This window comes from Aythya ferina (genome assembly GCF_964211825.1).
Source record: "Aythya ferina genome assembly, chromosome: 9".
NCBI lineage: Eukaryota > Metazoa > Chordata > Aves > Anseriformes > Anatidae > Aythya > Aythya ferina.
The window spans coordinates 2,267,969-2,288,841 of record NC_140305.1 but is presented as its reverse complement, the minus strand read 5'-3'; the positions used below and the strand labels follow the sequence as shown (position 1 = coordinate 2,288,841).

The window sequence follows — 20,873 nt, the reverse complement described above, 5'->3', positions numbered from 1 at the left end:
AAGGAATGGCTGTTGATTATCATATTTATTTCATTTATCCAACTCTTGATATTTTCAAATGGTTAGTACAATATGTTGAAATAAATAGCAATCAATTGCATAAACTTAATGACAAGAAGGTGTACTTATGTGACACGTCCTGGCTATCCATAATATTTGCAGTTTTGCATAGACTAATTCTGTAATATTTTACATATTAAAATATATGAATAATAAAGCAGCTAAGCATTTTGTGTTATTCATGTTTATTGGAGTAAAATCTTGGCCTCACTGAAGTGAACAGAAATACTGTCTGACTCCACTGGGGCCTGGTTTCACCCACTGTTTGTAAAGGAAATGTAAAGGAAATGGTTCTCTTTTTTACTTAGAGTATTTTGTGATGTGTAAACTGCTAATGTAACTGAGAAGTCAGCACAGAATAATTTAGGGTGGAAAAGACCCTTAAGACCATCGAGTCCAACCATCAACCTAACACTACCGTCTATCACTAAACCATGTCCCTAAGCACCACATCCACATGTCTTTTAAATACCTCCAGGGATGGTGACTCCATCACTTCTGTGGGCAGCCTGTTCCAATGCCTGACTCCACCCTTTCTGTGAAGTTCTTTGTGATATATGTCCAGCCTTAACCTGCCCTGGTGAAACCTGATGAGGCTACTGCCTTGCATCCCATTACTTGTCACCTGAGGAAAAAGACCAATACCCTCTTTGCTGCAACCTCATTTCAGGTAGTTGTAGAGAGCAATGAGATCTCCCCTCACTCCTTTTCTCAAAACTAAACAGCCCCAGTTCCCTCAGCCACTCTTCATATGTCTTGTTTTGTAGCATGCAAAAACTGTTTCAGTAGGATAATATACAAATGCACTCTGGCTCATGGTAATAAGAAATTAATAAATCTTGTTATATATACATTTATTTAAAGCATAGTATTCATTTTGCTCGTTACTTAAAAATCTTCATATTCATGTTCCAGATTTCTGATGAAGCCCAAATCATTGTCATCATTTTATAAAACCAGAAGATACCAATAGTTTTTCGGATCATTTTCAGCCTTAGCCAGAAAATGCAACAAATCCAGAAAGTCTATTTCATGCACTCTAATAAACAGTTTGGTAACAAAAGCTGGAAGAACCTCTCATATTCCTATGTAAATCCCACCTCCTTTCTTCATGGAAGAATTTTGAAATGTGTTTCCCCCTGGCTATTTCCACAGACTATAATTCTTTTTATTATCCTTTCAGTAGCAGGTGGCAATTTATCATTCTTTCTATGATTCTTTGGTTGTAACCAAGATTAACCATCTTTCAAAACAGATAAATACAGATGGAAAACTAGACCTTTCAAAGTTCCTAAAAACTCTGATTTTCAAGCAATGTTTTTGTCTCAACACAAGCAAAGGGCTAAGAGCTGAGGCTGCAGCCAATGAGACATGACACTCTGGGAGCAAGGGTTAGTCACTGTAAAGATGTTTCTGCCCTCAGTACTCTCAGTCCCTGTGTGCTTTTCATTCTCTATTGGAGGAGTATAAATTTGAGTAAATGCCATGTGACAGTGTTGCTGCTGTGGAATTTATTCATTTTTCTTGAGTAGGAAATCAATTAGTAATTACTTAAGGGCAGTCCTTATAGGCCATCTAGGTTGGCCCTTAATTAAGCAACAAGACATGACAGGCAATGCATTTCTGGGCAATTTAGCACATCTCTTAGGGAGTTTTCAAGGCATGAGGCCGAAGGTCAAGTGACTTTAACCACCTGAGAAGTGCAAAAATCCCTTAGAAATGCACTGTCTAGAATGACTTATTGCTGTTATTAAATGGAATTTGTGAATAAAAATAAGAAAGTGTCAGCCCCAGGCATGAATTGGACATTATTAATATGGATATGACATTGTTGACAGCTAATCTAAAGCTCCATTTGTGTCCTGAGCTCTAGAGCTATTTCATTATACTGTATATTAAAACAGGGAAGATACATGGCATTCTTCATTCACACTTTTATTGGAGCTGTCCAATAAGAATGAGGGACATAGTTTTCTGAAATTTGCATTGCATATCACATTTTTGGGCTGTAATACAACAACTAAACCTTGTATGCCTAGGATCCCATTTCTGGATCATAATGTAGAAGTCTCCTGACAGAACAAAACTTCCTTCCTAGGAGGCAAAATCCCTGTTCCTCACACAATCTCCCCTGCAACCAGAAATCTGCTCTGAATTTGTCTCCTCATAGCTCAGCTGCTTCCCCTGTCCCCTGTTGCTCAGTGTCCCTGCCTGTGCATGTCAATGCACCCAGGCTGAAGAAGTTTACTAGTGGCAGTGCCATGTAGAGATGGATAAACAGAGCCAATTTCAAGGCCTTCCTCTTACATATGGTTTTGTGCTTTTTTTCTTCCCCATCGCAACATGAATGGCAACTTTCCAAAGAGCATGCATACTTTCTAAACACCTTGCACTGAACATGCACAGTGACACTGCCAAAGCAGTGTTTGTTTCCTGAAATTTGAAATCACAGAAAAGAAACTGAATGTCTGTTGTAAATATTATCTTTCCCCAGACTGACTGTGTATAGGTCTACATATTTTTGCTTTGCTTGTTTCTATTGGCTTAATTTGTTCTTGGGTTTCTTGGTGTGTTTGTTATTATCCTTACCCCAACGTATGCTCAACCCTTTGTCGGTTCTGTTTGTTGATCTATGGTAACACCCATTTCCAAAGACCAAATTCTTGCCTGGGTCAGCTCTGAGCAGCCCAGCTCTAGCCTTACTCTGACCAGCAGTTTTCTTTTCTCCTTATTTTCTTTCAGAATTGCTGGAAGGCTGCATGCATGTGATCTCGAGTTGCCAGGGGATTTCCAGCTGCCCAGGAATTTTCCTGCTGCAGATTTTCAGTCCAGGAATGGCATGCATCTTGTTGTTGACAAGGCTCACTCTTTCCTTGGAATGTAACAGCCTATGCAAGCGTGCTGTATGTGAGCACTGTACTGGCAAGAGCAGGTTTTCTGTCCTGCAGGACTGCGGTGCAGTCACACATGAGTCCAAGGAGCATTGCTGCATTTTCCAAGAAGCATCGTATCTGTGTAGCATGTGGTGTTCAGTTCTTCTGCACATTCACAAGTACATCTAATATGCTATGAAAGTAATGGATTTATTGTGCATACCTCAAATACTTTAAGGGTATGTGAACACACATTTGTGCCTGGGAAATCCTGCCCAGAAATACAGAAGTACTGATGTGGAGTCTTTGCTTAGGCATACTGGAACCAAAGTAGGTTAATCTAGAGCTGTCTATGCACACAGATAATTCAGGGGAATTGTTATAGGATTACAATGCAGAAATATTTTGTATATTTCCTGAACCTATCTTAACCACAAGGGAGCGTCTCAGTTGTGGTAATCCTGGTGCAAATAATGGTAAAACTGGTATATATAGTATAACCATTAAAAAATTGTATAAAATGTAAAAATGGTTTAAATGAAAAATTGGAGGGTTTCAAAGATACATTTTGAAAATTATTTTTAATTATATTTTATACAGTAGTGATCCATAAGGGTGTATTAGATTTTTTTTAATTTTTTTTTTTAATGACCTGTTGCGCTTTTGTTTGTGCAAAGTTCCATACACTGCAGTTTGAACCAAGTAACTAGAAATGGAAAAGTAATCGGTACTAGTCTAGGACCACTGTACTAAGGGAAAATTTCTTAAAATTGCTAATAACAAAAATTCGGATATCATCTAGGCACAAGGCCATTCTATTAAGTCTGAACTCAAGAATCCTTTTTAGTGCAACATTAAAAGCAAGTTTTCTGGACATTCTGACTGTCCTGAACCTGGTAATTTACTGTAAAACAGATGGAGACATTATGACATCATCTTATTTAAACTGAAATAGAGACCAAAAAAAGTATGTCATGTTCACATATCAATTAAGAACCATTTTTTTTCATTGTTCACCTAATATAACAAGTAATAAAAACCTTAAAAATCATAATGACTATAAAAATATTCCATTGTAATGAAACAAAAAAAAATAATTAATTAGTGTCTCACATTTGTGGTTTGGATCATGCTGAAGGTGATACTGAGCCACAAGAAATGACTAACGAGTTGTAGTCTGCAATCCAAGATTTCCTGAAAGAGCAAACAAGTAAATAATTAACCCATTAACCATCTTAGTAGCAAACCCACTGTATCTACAGCAACCACTATCACCCCACATGAGCTAAGGCAAGTGTTCTAAGACATGCAGTAACTGCTTGGCATTTGCCTGAATTCAGCAATACCTGACAGTTCTGAACTATTTTAATCATGATCAAAAGGATAAAAAAAAAAAAAAAAATTATATCTAACTATTTTCTTTAGAGGGGCTCACAGCAATTGCTGAGCTCTTACACTACAATCTCAGCAGCTGAGCTCCCTCCCGTCTCCCTTGTCTCTTCTGGCACTGGGTGCAGGCAGCCCCAAAGTTCAGGTCTGGCATCTAGAGACCATAAGCACTGGCAAATCTGGATGATTTTCTGCTATTTTTCACGACAGAAAGAAGTGTTAACATAATACAGCCATTGTCATGAAAGTACATTTATCACTGTCAGTACATTTATCACAGGTTCTTTTTCAAAACAGGAAAGTTCTTAGTGAGTGACTGAAGGATTTCAGACCATGATATTTACAGTTAATGTAAGCTGTTGCTTTTAGTATGAAATCCAATGTAAATTCTGCCCCTTCATTTTTATGATCCCCTGTTCTTTTCAAAAGTAAATTATTGAATTACAGTAGACAGAACTATTGAAAAAGATACGCAAAACAAGCAAAAAGCAAAACAAACAAACAAAAAGTAGAGAAAATCACTACAATGTGGAAAGATATTGTGGTCCTGGGTTGAAAGAGAGAAATAAATGTAGAAATGCTGTGGAAAGCAGAATCAAGAAAAAAATAACATAACAGAAGAGGTGAGAGGAAGGGAATTAGAAAGCAATGAAGACCAAGTGAAAAACACTTTGTAATTCTGACAAGGATGTAGAAATGAGAAGAGAAGGATTATTTTTATGACCCAATTAAATTAAGTATTCTCTCAATTATTTTGCCCTCTAAAATTACACTTTATGTTATCAATTAAGATATTTATCATGAATATCTGCAATATGTTTCAGTATCAACACATCTCCAACACCTTGAAACTCCCAGTTGCAATGCATCCAGACTAGAATCAATATAATAATAATAAAAAAAGGTTGAACACTTATTCAATCTCCTGCTTGTATTCACTCTTTAGAAAAGGCCTATTCTAGTTCATTTCTTAAAAGAACAGAACTATGTGAAGAACAGAATTCGCTGTTTCAGAAGGAAGACTAGATGAAATGAGCTAAATATCAGTACTCCGTATAGCTGCATGTACAAAGCCTTGTTTATTGCCAGTTTAATGTAAGGGCTTACTGAAGCATACACACACACACTTCTATATATTTGGTACGCATTCTACTAGGTGACAGTGGTTGGCACATATATCGTAGCATATAAATTTTATTAAAAGTGTTTCTACTATAGTAACATTGGATGTGCTGGGGACTATAAAAGATACTTCCATATTTTTGTTCACCTGCTATGGTCAATTCACTGGATACTAGATATACTTGCAGGAAAGTATATATATGTGACACAAATAGACATGTGAACACTGACATGAAAGTCTTGAGAATGAACAATGGAAACTAAAGACCGCTCATTATTCATTACTTATTTTAATTCATATTGAAGCCATATTGGTAGCTTTTTTCCCTTGCATAGTATTCAGGTGTTAGAGAAAAATCTGTGTGTTACTGTGGGGACAAAAAAAAAAAAAAAAAAAAAAAAGCAACCACCCAATAATCAAAGATTGCTGTTGCCGTGATTTTTTACTAAGTGATGTGAAAGATATGTCTCTGAACTTCTATTTAACTACAGAGAGTTTACACAGCTTTTAAAGACTTCTTTCTTTTTTAATAGCACAACTCATGCTCCTTTGACTTCAACACGCACCAATTATTTGTACTAACTCTATTTCTCCTTTGAAACACAAGCTGTGTTCAGAAAAGATTTCCTGTCTCTAAAGATGGCTTGTTATAAACAATAGAAATGCACTGAAATTAATCATTTGACACTTCTTTTCCTGGTATCTTGCAAAGAGTAATAATATCCATATGTGCTATAACACATTTCTAAAACATTTTTTCACTGAGTGATGCAGTTTTGTATGTTAACAACTGCATTTTAATGAAGCAAACATTATCAATAAAGAATGAGTCTACATTTTTCAAGGAGCATTTGGACATCACTGACTTTATTTCATTTGGAATTTCTGAAGACTTTCCATTGAGGTAACATTTACTTTTGAGGTGTGTAATTGGGACTCAGCATGCTCTGTGCTGTAACTCTTTGATGTTCAACAGTGCTGTTTAAAGAAATGAGTTAGAACTGGGAATCCAATATCTGTTAGGAAAATTCTTAAACCCACAGAATGGCTGCCTATTTTTTCCTTCTCTCTTTGTGTGTGTTTATAGTCTTTTTCTTTAGGATTCCTGAACTGACATAATACAAGCAAGGTCCCAATTATCTGCATAAGTAAGTCAGGTTTTCTGCTGGGATTAAAAACACTTAATAAAGCTGGCAAGCAGTCAGTTAAATTCATACTCAGAAGAACTGCAATGTTTTTGGTCTGGGGATTTTTCTTTCATGTTTTTTATTTATTTATTTATTCCTTTCCTTTTTTTTTGTTTTGTTTTGTTTGTTTTGTTTCGGAGTTAAACAAAAAAAACAGTCTGATGACCTATTGGTACCTCAGGGAATGATACCACATTATTTTTCTGCTTCTGGTTGTAATCATTTGTCTCTTTAAATTGACATCAGCTGAGGCCACTAAGACCCTCACACCAAAAGAAAACTTGAAACTCCTTGCACTGCCTTCAAGGCTTATTTTATACTTCCTAGTTTGCTTGTTTTTCATAAGGTACAGTATGTATTCTGGAGTCAATTTCCTATATTATGGCAGCCTAATCATCTCTGTCCCTTCTTTTGCCCCCTCCCTAAGGCAAGCTCCTTCTGGACAATAATTTTTCCTCTGAGTAGGTCTTTCATTACCACAGGAGAAGAAAGTGATGCATCCCAGAAGGAGTAGATGACAACCTTTTTCAGGCTCCTGAGCTACTGTTTTCATTCTGGGAGCTGTTTCTTAGTTTGTCCTTCTGTATTCAGTCATGTCATTACAGGACTGTCTACCATATAGCTTGGACCATTCCTCTAATAGCAGGCTCAAGGGAATTGTGTTCAGGTTTTATCTCACTTACTCTGCTTCTAGTCATGACTACTGTGCATCCTAAGCTATCCCATAGGATCTACATTTTTCCTCTGCAAAACATGTGCTTTTGCTCCTGCATCAAAATCAATCACAGATCTGGGGCCCCTGAGGGGTACATCTTATCCCTTTTCAGAATACTCAGAAAATGATGGGGGGGAGACTGCAGAGAAAGATCACCTTATCCATCTGTTTTACACAGATGTTCTCACAGGGGATGGAGGCCCAATACAACAGAAACACACTGGTGAACTTGGCAAAAAGTCTCCCTATGTGATTCTTCAGGAAGCAACGTTTAGAGAGAGCTGCTTCCCAGAGTAAAGCTACAGTGACAAATTAAACAGGAGATGGACATCTCTGAGGTAAGGTTTTCACACTTACCCTCAACCACAGAAGAAAACATAGATCATCTCATCTGAAATTTTCTGTGGCAACTCACCTGATCTGATTGAGATGGTCCCTCCTTTACCATAAAGTGCCATTTCAGATTAAGAAGCAAAGAGACCATACACACTTCTCCCTTGAAAGGGTGATATCCTTAAACCAGCACATGTTGGTCTTAACATTTAGGTCTGGCAGAGCATTTACTGAAGAAACAATATTGAAATGGTGAAATAAGTACTTAGGCAGAGGGGAAAAAAATTACATGGCATAAACGGGTCCAAATTCTGTCTCATGCACTTTATTCCAGAAGGCTGTACAGTGTCCAGTGCCCCATGGTGTCCCTGTAGGAGTGTGGTTGTCAGTAAGACTGACATTTCTTGCAACTAGAGGAAGGGCTACTTCTGCAGCATTCAACAAGGACACAATGTCTCCCACACAGCGTCTGCAGCCTGTAGTCAATGCAGTCTGCAGTCAATGATGTCCCATCGCAAAACCTTATGAGAGATCCACTTACATGGAGGAATAAATTCACATCAGTGTGCTCTGCTTGGCCTCTTCTGCACATCTATATGGTGTCTCTGAACATGTTTTTACACTGTTATTTCCAGGCAGTGAACCACACTCCTGGTTTTCAATAAGGCGGGCAATTAGTGGCATGCTTCATTCTCCTCTTGGTCAGCACAAGGATTCAGGAAGGTGTTTTTTTCCTGTCATTTGCTTTCTACAAGCAAAATCATCCAAGAGTCTCTCCATCACTTTCAGGGAACTGTTACAGAAAAAATGGTGCCTGGCAGGTAGATCTAATCTCTATACTATGTCATTTATTTTGTATTTTGGAAGCATTTCTGAATCAATTTATAAAGTATTTGGTGCAGTGTGCTGTATGACACAATGTTATATTGGTTCTGTTACTCAAGTTATAACATTTGCTATAATGTAATAAATTATATAAGAATAAATAATCTACTGGAGTCTACTGATGGCAGCATGCAGGGAAGGCCCTTCACCACATAAAATGTGGCAATTGTTATCGTTAAGTCTGCAAGGAGTTTCTCTTTTAAGAAAAGTTTTCTAAATGGTAATAACTTTCTAAAATGTTCCCCATTTTTGGTTGTAGATTTGGCTGTTCAGCTGGTGATTTTTTGAAAGTTTGAACAAAAACAGCTTAGCTGCTAATAGCTGAAATATACATAAAAATATTACTCTTTTAAAAATGCAGCCTTTGGTAAAAATAGAATCACAGCTGACATGACTCTGGTACAAACACAGTGTTTGGAAAGGAAATAGTCCTCACCAAGGGGTGTGAACAGTCTCATTCCAAACAAAATGGTTTTGATTTGTCTGAGGTTTAAAAAAAATAATGCTCAGGACCTGATCTGAAGCCCATTGACGTCAAAAGAAAGATTCATAGTGCCTTCAATGGGCTTGGGATCAAGTGTGAATGGAGCACAGCACGGGCAGCTGTTTGAGGCCATTGCATCAATGTGATCCACTTAGCATCTGATTCCTAGAATGAGTTTTAACTTTGCTTCTGGTTTTGGGATAGTGTGTACAATTGGCATATCCAAAAGTAACAGCAGGTGGAAAATCACCGATTAATAATTTTTTGTCCCTGCATTAAGAGTTCCATCTCAAAATGAAGACTTGGTGACAAATTCTGTTACACTAACAGCAGAGTAGAATTTCAAGGTCATTTCAGACTCTTACTGATGCCTTGGCCAATTCCAGATTATTAATTTTCATAGAATCTGCCACCTGAGATTTCAGTTGGGCAAAACTTTTGAGCAGAAAAAGCCTGTTGAACTGGACTCTGTGGTACATTCTGTAGTTCTATGTTTTGGTGAGGTGAGCTGAAAAGAGGAGTTTCCCACAGGAGGGCCAAAGACACATTAAGGTTATTACACTTTGAGTGACTACGAATGTATGAGGTGGTAGATCAGATATATAGGCATTCGATTAAGAAAAAAGATTTATACACTCAGACTTGAACAACTTCCTTTACTGCCTATTAATGAGCGTAACTGATGCTTTGTTGTGAATATTCAATCCTCAGCATACTGTGTTGATGCAAATTAATAAAATTACAGATATTCTCTGCTAGCCAAATGTGAGTAAAATAGGCTGCAGAAATATCTGTTTGGCTATATATTTTAGTATCTAAATGTTTTTCAGGTGGAGAAGTGTCAAAGCACTGGAATCTCCACCTGGGATAAAGCTGTGTCTTAAGTACAAGAATTTCCTTAGAAAAAAGACCATGTTAGCCTGATGAGAATGGACATACAGGCAGAGAACAGACGGTTGCTTGAGATCCAACAAGATTTTTTCCACACTATAATGTGGTCTGAGGTTGGTACATATCTGTGTTGAGGTTCATCAGCCAGTTAGCTGCTTTAGTTGACTTGTGAGGCTGGAAGCTGGGCTGGAGGGACAGTAAGCCAAGAGCAGGAAACTATGATTCTCCATGATGGAGAAAATGTTTCTTACACTGAGTATATCTTGTCAGAGAAGGGATAACATTAGAAAGAGAAAAAACCTTCACCACATCCCATTGCAATTACTATTTTTTCAAATTAACTGTCTAAACTGTTTAGCTTCCTTTAAAATCTGTATAGTGCATTGGCACCAACAATGATCACACCTAACCAGCTGTTGGAATGAATGTGCTATGTTTCTCTTAAATAAAATAAACATTATCTAACTGACCAGAAAGACAAATAGAATATTTTCATTTATTACTAATCAATCCTTGATGTCTTAAAAGCAGCAGTTAAAATTCTGGATTAATTACTGGTGATGTTGAAGCATAAAAGTAATAAAATTTAGTACTACTGGACAATTGTTCATTTTGAATCCAATAATGATTTCCAATAATGATTTGTTTAATTATTTTGAATTCTAATGCTGAAATATTTGACTGTACTGAGGATAAAAAATAAATAAATAAAAAATGTATCTGCAGAGGAATATAGATCTAAGCTATCAAAAGTCACTAAGTGTATATTTCTTATATTACTAGACTTGCCAATCTCATTGTTTGAATAAATACTTCTTGCAAAGCATACTTTTATAATATTTTCTTAATCCTGACTGCTTATTTTATTTTCTTTTTCTACAAATGTAGAATCTCTAGAAAGGACCTTGGCTCTACACTTTTTCCAGATCAAATATACATAATTAAATGTGTTTTCTTGCATAGTACTAGTGATCAGATTCTTATGAAACAAACACCTGCTGGTGGGGAAAGAACACTCAACAGCAGAATTTTCAGAATTGTTTCCTTCTATTCTTCTATTTTCTTTACTTTATTCACATCTTAATAACTGACCTGCTTTCGCTTGGACTAATGGTAACAATAATATATTACAATGTTTAGTATGATTTAAAAGTTTTTGCTTCTAGACATTCCTTGCTAACAGTTTCCTCTAAGTGGATGCAATCTACTGACCTGTGTTGGATTGTGAGCTGAGAGTGATATATTCAGGACTATAGTCACATCTTGTTACGTAGATATGCAAAGTTTACGTCACAAGTTCTACTTGAACTGCATCATAAAATGTACAATTGTTCCAGACACAATAACCAATTTAAAATTGAAAGTTAATTCATTACATTAGTAATATCATTTTGCCTATGGGATCATTTGTCAATGTTGCCATAAAAGACTAATGATTTGATAACTGAAGAGAATTTATTATAGTAGCAATTTGTATTATTATACTATAAATAAGAGTGTGTTGTCATTTCTATAATAAATCTGATTTTCAGTGGACTATTATTAAGTCATAAAAAATCACCTTGGGCTGAATTAGATCTATTGGATGTACAATAATAATAATACATTAACAAAATGTACATTTAATCCAGTGAGTAATATGGCCTTGAAAAAACCTTAAATGTGAATTAAATTAATCACAGGCATTATTTAAATAAAGATTGGAATATGCCCTTCAGATACTGTCTATACTTTAAAACAGAGGTCTAAGAGTCTGATGCTGATCTTATTTGCACTGAGTAAATCATATGTAACTTCACTAGTGTCAGCAGACCTACTCTAGGGAAAAATGATCCCTAATGAAAAATATCAAGAACAAAATCAGCTGCTGGATATAGAATTATTCAAAATCAGTTGTGTAGGACGGGCTCAGGTAAGACGTAAGAAGTTGTCAAGCATTGTACACACTGTCAGACTTTAAAAGACCTGTTAGAGAATAAAAACGAAAACTATACCTAGGGAATGACACTTGGCAATTTCTGTTTAACCTTGGCCAGGTTGTATCCATACTCTGAATAGTTACCATTGACGATAAGGATGTCAGTGTCTCTTCTCCCTGGGCATGCAGGAATTGGCCAGGAGCGCATCCTCCTGGTGCCCCCTAGGTGTGAGCCCCCGCAAAACGTATAAGGTGGTGTTGGAAGAAGATGGGCCTACAGAGATGCTGAGCAACATCAATGCAGGTGGTGCACAGCATTTGCATTTTACTTACATGCTGTGGTGCACTGGGGGCATTGTGTCTCTCTAAGGTATAATCCCTTCCATAGTTCCCCTCAGAGTGGTACGAATCCACAGCACCCTTTAATTAAAACTGTGCCTAGAAGGCACAACTGAGCCGTTAGTATTGCCACAGGCTTTACATATACCTTTACTTGCAAATTGCAGATAAAAGTAGTTAATTTAAGTACAAACCACCTCTTTTTAAAAAGAAAGACCTTGATTTACACATGGAAGAGAAAGTAATTATGTTTCACAAATGTCACAGCTTGTAAAGAATATTTGATAATAATTAATCATTAAGATAGAAAAAAAATTAAAAAGGCAATTGAAGTCAGTTTGGAGCTGAGGTCAAAACCTTAACCTCTTCAAGGAAATTTTACTTCTCTTCTCTTCTCTTCTCTTCTCTTCTCTTCTCTTCTCTTCTCTTCTCTTCTCTTCTCTTCTCTTCTCTTCTCTTCTCTTCTCTTCTCTTCTCTTCTCTTCTCTTCTATCCTATCCTATCCTATCCTATCCTATCCTATCCTATCCTATCCTATCCTATCCTATCCTATCCTATCCTATCCTATCCTATCCTATCCTAGTTTTTATACTACATGTATCACTGTAGTATAAAAATTATACTTTCCAGCATACTAAATTAAAAAATATGATTACATTCCATCAACCATTTAATCAGCTATAGTCCTTTAAGTCAATCACAGCTGTGACTGCTCAGTACCTTGCAGGACTGTGAAGCATCCTTCACAATTCTCTAGCCACTGGATTTATTTTTTAATGCAGACTTCCTATCACTTAATTCTCATCATATCACTGAATGAGTGAACCCTAAGTGAATCTAATCCTGACATACCTCTACCCCTCCCTCCATCATCACCATGCCAGTGCTTTGGGTGTCTGTATTTATAAATGGCATTTACCCTCCTAACCACTTTTCTTAGCTACTCCTCTGCAGAATGCAGAAAAGCAGAAGCAGGACGCTCACAACAAGACTGCTGCTTGAATATCCTGCTCATAATCATAGACAGACACCAGGGTGTAAGTGACATTTTTATGCTATGCCAGTGCATATCATGTGTGCCTACACCAATGATCCAAACAGTATGGTATTTCCACTAGTCTGAAGAGTGTCTGCTTAGTTGTTATTCATTTTGTTTGCCCTTTTTTTTTTTTTATTCTACATTTTCTTCTCTTTCATCTTGTAGTTACTAGCAAGTTTCAGTCTAAATAGGATTGAGGTCTGAAACACAAAATGTTCTTACTCTGCTATTCGATGTTTTTCATCTTTTAAAACACATATATTCAAAGATGAAAATGTCTTTTTTGGAGTCCACATCAAAAGAATGTTAGAAGTCATCAAAGAAAGTGGAGAGCAGAGCATGTGCTATTCTAAAGATGGCTTCAATCCTCTAAAAATTAGGGGTCTGATCCTGCTGTCACTGATATCAGTGGGAAAATTTCCACTGACTCCAGCAGGTAAACAATCAGACCCTGTAATATTAAAACACTGACAGACATAGATAAGAGAAATGTGAAGGACATTTTTTAAATATATATTAAAATACCAGTGCACACAACAGAAGCCTAAAATACTCGTGATGATGTTTTCTTAGTTTTCTGAGAGGAGAAAGTGAATTAATCAGACTTTGCACACAGCTCTTTGCCCTTTCTGAGCATCAGGATGCATTTTGTTTCTTTGCTTTTATCACAGAAAAGTTTCAGCTACAATGTTACAACTACACATGCTGAAGATATGTGACATTTCTGAACTTCATTCACTTTCATGGACTTTTAATAAATTCTAGTTGTTGTTTATAGCTTATTACAAACTGTCGTATAGCTTAGAATACACAGCAAAGCCAGGTAGGCATGGTTTCCTACAGAGAGGTCTCCTGCCTTCAGCAGATCCTTACCCTAACACCTTCCTCTCTCTCTCAGACCTCCTTTCTCCAATCCCTCTCTTGCTCTAGCTGGGCAAGCACTATGTACTGTGGGCTGGCTTAGCCGTGTCCAACATCCCCAGGCTGGTAGTCCGGAGAGTTTAAACGGGGTTCTGTTATAGCCTTTTCATTCTGTGGGTAGGCCAGCCTTTCTCTCTTCAGACCAAGTGATAATGCACAGTTAGAAACTCCATGCAACTTCATATCTTCAGGATTTCTAATTCTCAGACTGCTGAATTACAAAGTTTAGTACACACAACTTCTTAATTTTTTTTCCCATGGCAACAAGACAGCATGGTTCCAGTCTACCCTCCACATTTGCTCTTCTATTGCAAAAAGTAATTTTGCTTTAAACAAGTTCCTTGGACCAAATTGCTAAAGGTGGGCATTGGATGGTGAAGCCTGGTTTTCCTCCCTGTAACAGCCTACACAAAAGGCCAGTTATGATACCAGTCCAGACACTCAGCAGGATACAGGAATAACTCTCACTCTGCATCTCAGAGGGCAAGGGAGTGTCAAAACTAGGAATCACGCTCTTTCTGTGAATACACATGATCTATGAACACAAGTTGTCCCACCTTAATGGATAGGAAGTTCAAAGTGAACCTGTATCTAGTGGGATTGCAAGCCAGTGCATAGCTGACCATCAGCTGTAGTTGAGACAGTAGTTAATAACTGAGAAACCGCAACTTAGCAAACAAATTAAAAATGAGCATAAGAACAAGGAACAGGAAAATTAGTTTTTGAAAGGTGGGATTTGCCAAATTCCAGGGGCTACTGATTTGACACATTTTTTATCTTAAGCCCCAGATGACTGGGTAAGGTTCAAAACAATGAGGATAACACATTCATGCAAAATTGTGTAGAAAAAAAATGAAATCAAATGATTTGAGTGCTGCTTCTGACTAGGGAGACTCCATATATTTATAAGGGGAATGATTGAATCTTCCATCAAAAAAAGAAATGATCTCTCATGGCATGCCTGATAATTTAGAGTCTTCTCAGGTTTTTGAATTATGCTACTGTCTGTAGCTGAAAATTTTTTGATAAGCATCACTAAGTGGTCTGGCTTTAAACCAAGCCTGTCATCTAGTGGAGTGCTATGCTACTCTAACTTTAACTAGATGACTGGCACACATAAAATAAGGAAACACAAATGTGACACAGCTGCAGCTAGTCTGGCGGAGCTAAAATGCTTAACAGTGTTTTATGCCTGTAATATAAGACTGCTTACTAATGGGAGAATCCTAAGTGCAAAAGAGTGACAATCAGATTGCCTTTGATATAACTGGTTATAAAAATGTTGGAGATTTAGTATTTATGGTGCCTGCAGGTTACAATAAAATGCTTCTTGTGTAATGACTTTAGCAGACATTCAAAATGCTGTATAACTATGGGCAAACTTCACAAATAACTGCCCAAAACATGTGTAGCAGGCTAGGTTTGCAGCAGAGAATAGGTTAATGATCAACAGTTTACAGAAGGGCTTGTGACATAACTTAGACATTATAGTGGCGTGTTGTGCAATCCATGTGCCCTTTCTGAATAATATATCTGAGTGTGCCAGGAAAAAAACGGTATATGTATTAAATTTGGTAAATATGAGTCAGTGCAGTAAAATAAATAAATAGTGTATGATCCAAGTGCTTTTGTCAATAATGCATTGTGTCAATAATGCATTATAATGCCACATACTGTACTAAAAATCTAATAAATACAGAATGTCAGCTGGATAACTAAAGCATAAGAATATGTTAAGTTCTTGCACTTGAAGCAAATATAAACAGCCTTATTTGTGCTCTAGGAGTAGAAGATATTCCCCTCAGGAAAAATACATACACTATCACTTATGCTACATTTTAAAAGCAGGTGTTCAGAAAAGAAATTGAGGGATCTGCTCCATTAATTATGATCAGAGGGACTAATATAGGAGAAAAATCAGTTGAGAGAAGAAAAGACAGATGGATAGAAATGTAAACTAGAAATTGTTTGTTCAGCCAAGATATATATACACCGGAACCTGTTATGCACTAGGACATTGTACTTGGTGTCTCAGGAAGTATGTCTGCGGAGGTATAACTTGTAGTTGTGATTACAGCACTGCACAGAAAGTGCTAAAATAGCTACCTGATTTAACATGGCATGTCACTGGGATGTTAACAGGCTGTGTTTGGACCTCTTTCTTTGTATCAAACTTAAGAATACTGTGCACAGTTGAGTAAACGCCTATGCACAGGTGTGATCTCCAGGGACAGCATCAATCTGTTGTCCATGAAATGACTGTAGAGGTTTACTGAAACTAATGGTCCAACCTGGATGCTGATGTAACCTCTACAGCTCACACCAGACTGCACAGAAAAACTGAAGATCAGAAGGACCTTTCCCTGCCTGTACAAACCAAAACTGCATCATTTATTCAAAATACTAATAGCTGGCACAGAACTGTGAGCTGGCAAGGATAAAACAAGGCAAAAATAGCAAGGGTGGCTGCTGGCAACAACAGCAGGTTCCAGCCTGTGGTTCAGCTAGCTGACTTGTTCTTGAAAAGATCATAACTTCACACAGAAATTCTCCCTGATATTTTCTGTAGTGTTATGCAGTGTCACCAGATATATTCAGAACTAGCATAATTTTATTTATTTTTTATTGGGCCTCCACGATAACCTTTGCAAAAACTCATGTTTCCAAACTACGTCAAGATCTTAGGGCTGTGATTGATAATCATTTGTGACTAATCTGATTTAGGAAAGGATGTCACACAATTAGGCTGTTGATCAGCTTGCAGTTTGTGACTGCTAAGCCTCTACAAAGACAGCATTCTCATTTTTATGACCCGATCTTGCAAAGAAGTCCAAGAAGCTGAGGGTCCAATTACTCACAAAAGCATGATCCAGAAACATAAGCATTTGAAAAAGTGCAAAATTTTAAGCATTTGAGTAGTTCTATTGACTTCAGCCTACTCTTGTGTTGTATTGGATCAGTCTCAGACTAGAATAAGGTTATCTGTAAGAATGCAACTGTCAAATACTCTGCATACGCCTCTCCATTTTGTTCTTTTGCACCCATGTGTAATGAGTTGTGCATCTGTTTGGATACTGGAGTACTAATGTAAAAAAGTGGTGTTTTGCCTTAACTAGAAATAAGTAGCAAAAGTATGTTGGGTGTTTCTAAAGGCAAAGCATTCTTTCTCTATGGTTTCTATGTTTACCCAACAATGATGCATTCCCTACATCTAGAATGAAGAAAAAAAAAAAGTAAAAAATGTGATGATTGTGCCTATTTGAACACATAGACATGAATGTATTTTATGTTTAAGCTAAGAATATATTGTAAAACACAGACCAAAACCTGATTACGTGCAAGGATGGGTAACAGTATGTGGCTAAAGTTTAGGCAAGCACATAATTGTGTAATGAAATCACTTAAATGTGTTGGGAAATGCATTTTCCTTTCACCCTTGGCAAAACTGATCTGCACAGGAAGAACTGGAATTCTATACTGAGGTTTTTACTCCTGTTCCCCCAGCCCTCTTCCTGCCCTTTCTGCTGGGTCTACAGCTTTTACATGTCTCTCCATGACTCTCTTCCTTTTGTCTGCCTCCTCAATGGCTTGAGTCCTAAAGAAATCTTCAGCTTTGAAGACTGGCCTAAAAAAATGGTAATTTTCCAGACAAAGGCCAGGTGTTACTTCCGATTCATACAATATGCATCTCTATTATCCTGCAGGTCAGCTCCTGCCGTGCTTGCTCCATGGGTGTTCTGACTGTGTAAGGCCTATGAGATTTGCCCCACATGAGTGAACTGCAGATGGCACTTTCATTTCTCCTGTTTTAGTAGCAGTCAATTTTCCAAACTTTCCTAATATCAAGCTACAAGGTGATTTCTGTGTCAGTGCCTCACAGCTTTCTCACGCCAACTGGAGGAGGAAACATAGTGTCCATCATGAGAAAACGGGGTCAGGAATGAAATCTCCAGCCCCATCAGCAGAGTGACCATCAGCACAGCTCTGACCTGCCCAGGCACTCTGCCGAGGCCAGCTCCTCAGACTATCACTGCTTCCAGGGCTCTGCCACTACAGGGGGCAGAGATTTTGTCTCACTGTGCATTTCCCTTTTGCCTTTAGAGAGACAAAATATCAGTTCCCCACAAAAGAACTTCAGCAGGAGAAGAGGTAGGCCAGGCTTTGCAGAGCAAACTTCCCTGAGCACACCACACCTACCAGGTGCCGTGCAGCTCCTGGATCAGTGCATGAACAAAGAGCCTTGCATCAATTCACACAGGCATCCAGACACTTGCCAGGATTTCCTAGCTACTTGTGGAGGCATGGTCATCTGTGTGGATACACCTTCCTAGCAAGGTCAGCCTTTTCAAGCAATGAGTTTTGGATCATTGTTTGCTCTCAGGACAGATTATTTTTATCTATTTCCACAATCAGGCTAAGATAAAAAGGAAAAACAACCCACCCTTTGTAAATATGCTGCATCCAAACCAAACTAACCCATTTGGTTTCTGCCAGAAAACAGTCAAGTTTCAGTTTCTAAATAAACCGCTTCTGAAATCATCACTCTGGAATTGCTCCCTCTCCTGCACCATAATTGTGTGTCTTGGATGGAGACAGGAATCATGTTAGAAAGGAACACTATCTGCAGCCATTTCTCTGTAGTTAAAATCCTTTTTTTTTTTTTTTTAAAGGATTTGAATGTTGCTAAAATTCCCAAAAGTTAGACACAGATGCAATCCAGAACTTTTGAATTATTGTTAAACCTAATTCAGCCATTCACTTTTATGTCTGTGGTGATAATTAGGAATGGATACCCCTTGTGCTGATGATAATGATAGTGTTATCTCTGAATTTGGTAACATAAAAGAATATTTTTAAAAGGCAAGTAAACAGCGCTGCGTGTGCGGGGAGTCTACGCTTCACCAACATGCACACACGAACATCAAACATTCTAAATATACAGAACATTGCTTTACATACTATACCCAAGTATGCCTATACATACATACAATCAGGAAAGGTAACAAACAATACTTTAAGTTCCATGACTTAACAGTCTCCATTTTCCATTCCTTTTCTTGATTACAAACAACAGTCTCCACTTCCCATTCCTTTTCTTCAGGCCTTATGTATCCCGTTCTTCCCGGATCGAAGAAAAGCAGATCCATCTCCTTTTCAAGGCCAATAGGGCCTGGGTCAAAAGGCACGTTCAGGTCAACAGGGGGCGTAACAGCAAAAGCCTTCGATGGCTGTAGCAGCAGAGGGGCCCATGGCATAGCAGTCGGATCAGTAAAGGAGCCCGCAGCTCCCTCACTATCTGGCAAACCACACGTTTGTGATTGTGGCTCCACATGGCTCTTTAAGGCCTCAGAGATTGCTCGCCAGGTGCCGAGCAATCCCACTGCAACCTTGTCGTTTTTAGTTGCAGGGTCCCACACCTTGACCTCAGTTTGGTCCCATATTTCAGGTTCATAAACTGTCCAATTGTTAATAAGGAGAATAAGCTGTAAGATTACCAGGACAGTCTTTGCTCCTAAGGACAGATTCCCCATAATGCACAACTGCTTACCAGCGAGAGGCAGTTGTGTGCACAGGTCTGCTTCTCTCAGCTGGAGCTTCTCTCCAGCTCCAGTGTGCCAATTTCCAGCAACTTTCTGTACGAGCTTCTCTGAGCAGTTTGCTGAGTCTGGCCGAACATATCTTCATGAGGCAATCAATGTGCCTGCTCCTGTCCTGGTCTCCATTCTGCCAGCCTGTTCCTCTTCACTTCTTTTTCCCGCTTCTTTATTGATGTAACTTCATCGTGTTGCCTTTTTCTTTTTTTCTTCTTTCTTCTCCTTTCTTGAGGGCAGGCTCCCCTCTTATACCCTTCTTTCCACAGCAGTTCTTTTCAAAACAACTTTTCATTGGTAACAACAACAGCAAACACCCAGAAAAATCCATGCCTTAACAGCTGGAGAACAAGAGAACCAGCTGGGGAACAAGAAACCCCAGACTGCATGGAGTCTCCTGAATCACCCTTCTTTGTTCCCTCTAAACTCTTTTACATTCCTGATGGCCTCGTCATTAAGAGTCTAATGTTATCTCAACCACGGGGCTTTCCAACCTCCATGGCCACATTCCCAAATCTCCCCCTTTTTTATTAATATCAACCATTTTCTCGACACAAATTAACACTCCATATATAACAATAGAAAGCCTTAAGCGATGGGTAGATCAGGCCCAGGCTAGTTTACAGTAATATGTTATTTAAATTAAATGTCTTATTACACAACAGATGAATCTACAACACTATGTGATTGTGTCCAATGGAAAGCTTGAATCATGATTTCTACCTGACATATCTAGAATAGGCTTAAAATTGTACATTACCATTCCTTAATTTTTAATTTGTTTTTATATTTTTTTATTATGTAGTTTAACCATGTAAGTACAGTGAAACGTATCATGTTATCTAAAGGCTGAATAATAAAAGAAAAATAAATGAAAGTGAAGAAAAGAAGTTTTAAAACAAGATTGAAACGTCAGAAATAAATAACTCATTCCATTAGAAAGAAAAAGCAAGAAACCTAATTATGCAGAAAGCCGCCCGACACCAGCCATGTGTAGGGGGTTTACGTGGCAAGGTTTTGGTAGCAGGGGGCCATAGGGGTGGTTTCTGTGAGAAGGATCTAGAAGCTGCCCCATGTTTGGTAAGGGCCCCACTGCTGACCAGAGGCGAGCCAATAAGCGATGTT

The 20,873-nt window shown here is 37.9% G+C and overlaps 1 protein-coding gene across 1 annotated transcript in view; it reads right to left on the bottom strand.

Moving 5' to 3' along the window:
- LOC311441537 (uncharacterized protein) overlaps positions 1 to 20,873 on the bottom strand; it is a 340,215-nt gene that overhangs the window by 33,070 nt on the left and 286,272 nt on the right. The window contains exon 23 of the mRNA XM_084529789.1: positions 4,047 to 4,127. Within this exon, the coding sequence (XP_084385915.1) occupies positions 4,047 to 4,127 (81 nt within the window). The remainder of the gene's footprint in view (positions 1 to 4,046; positions 4,128 to 20,873) is intronic.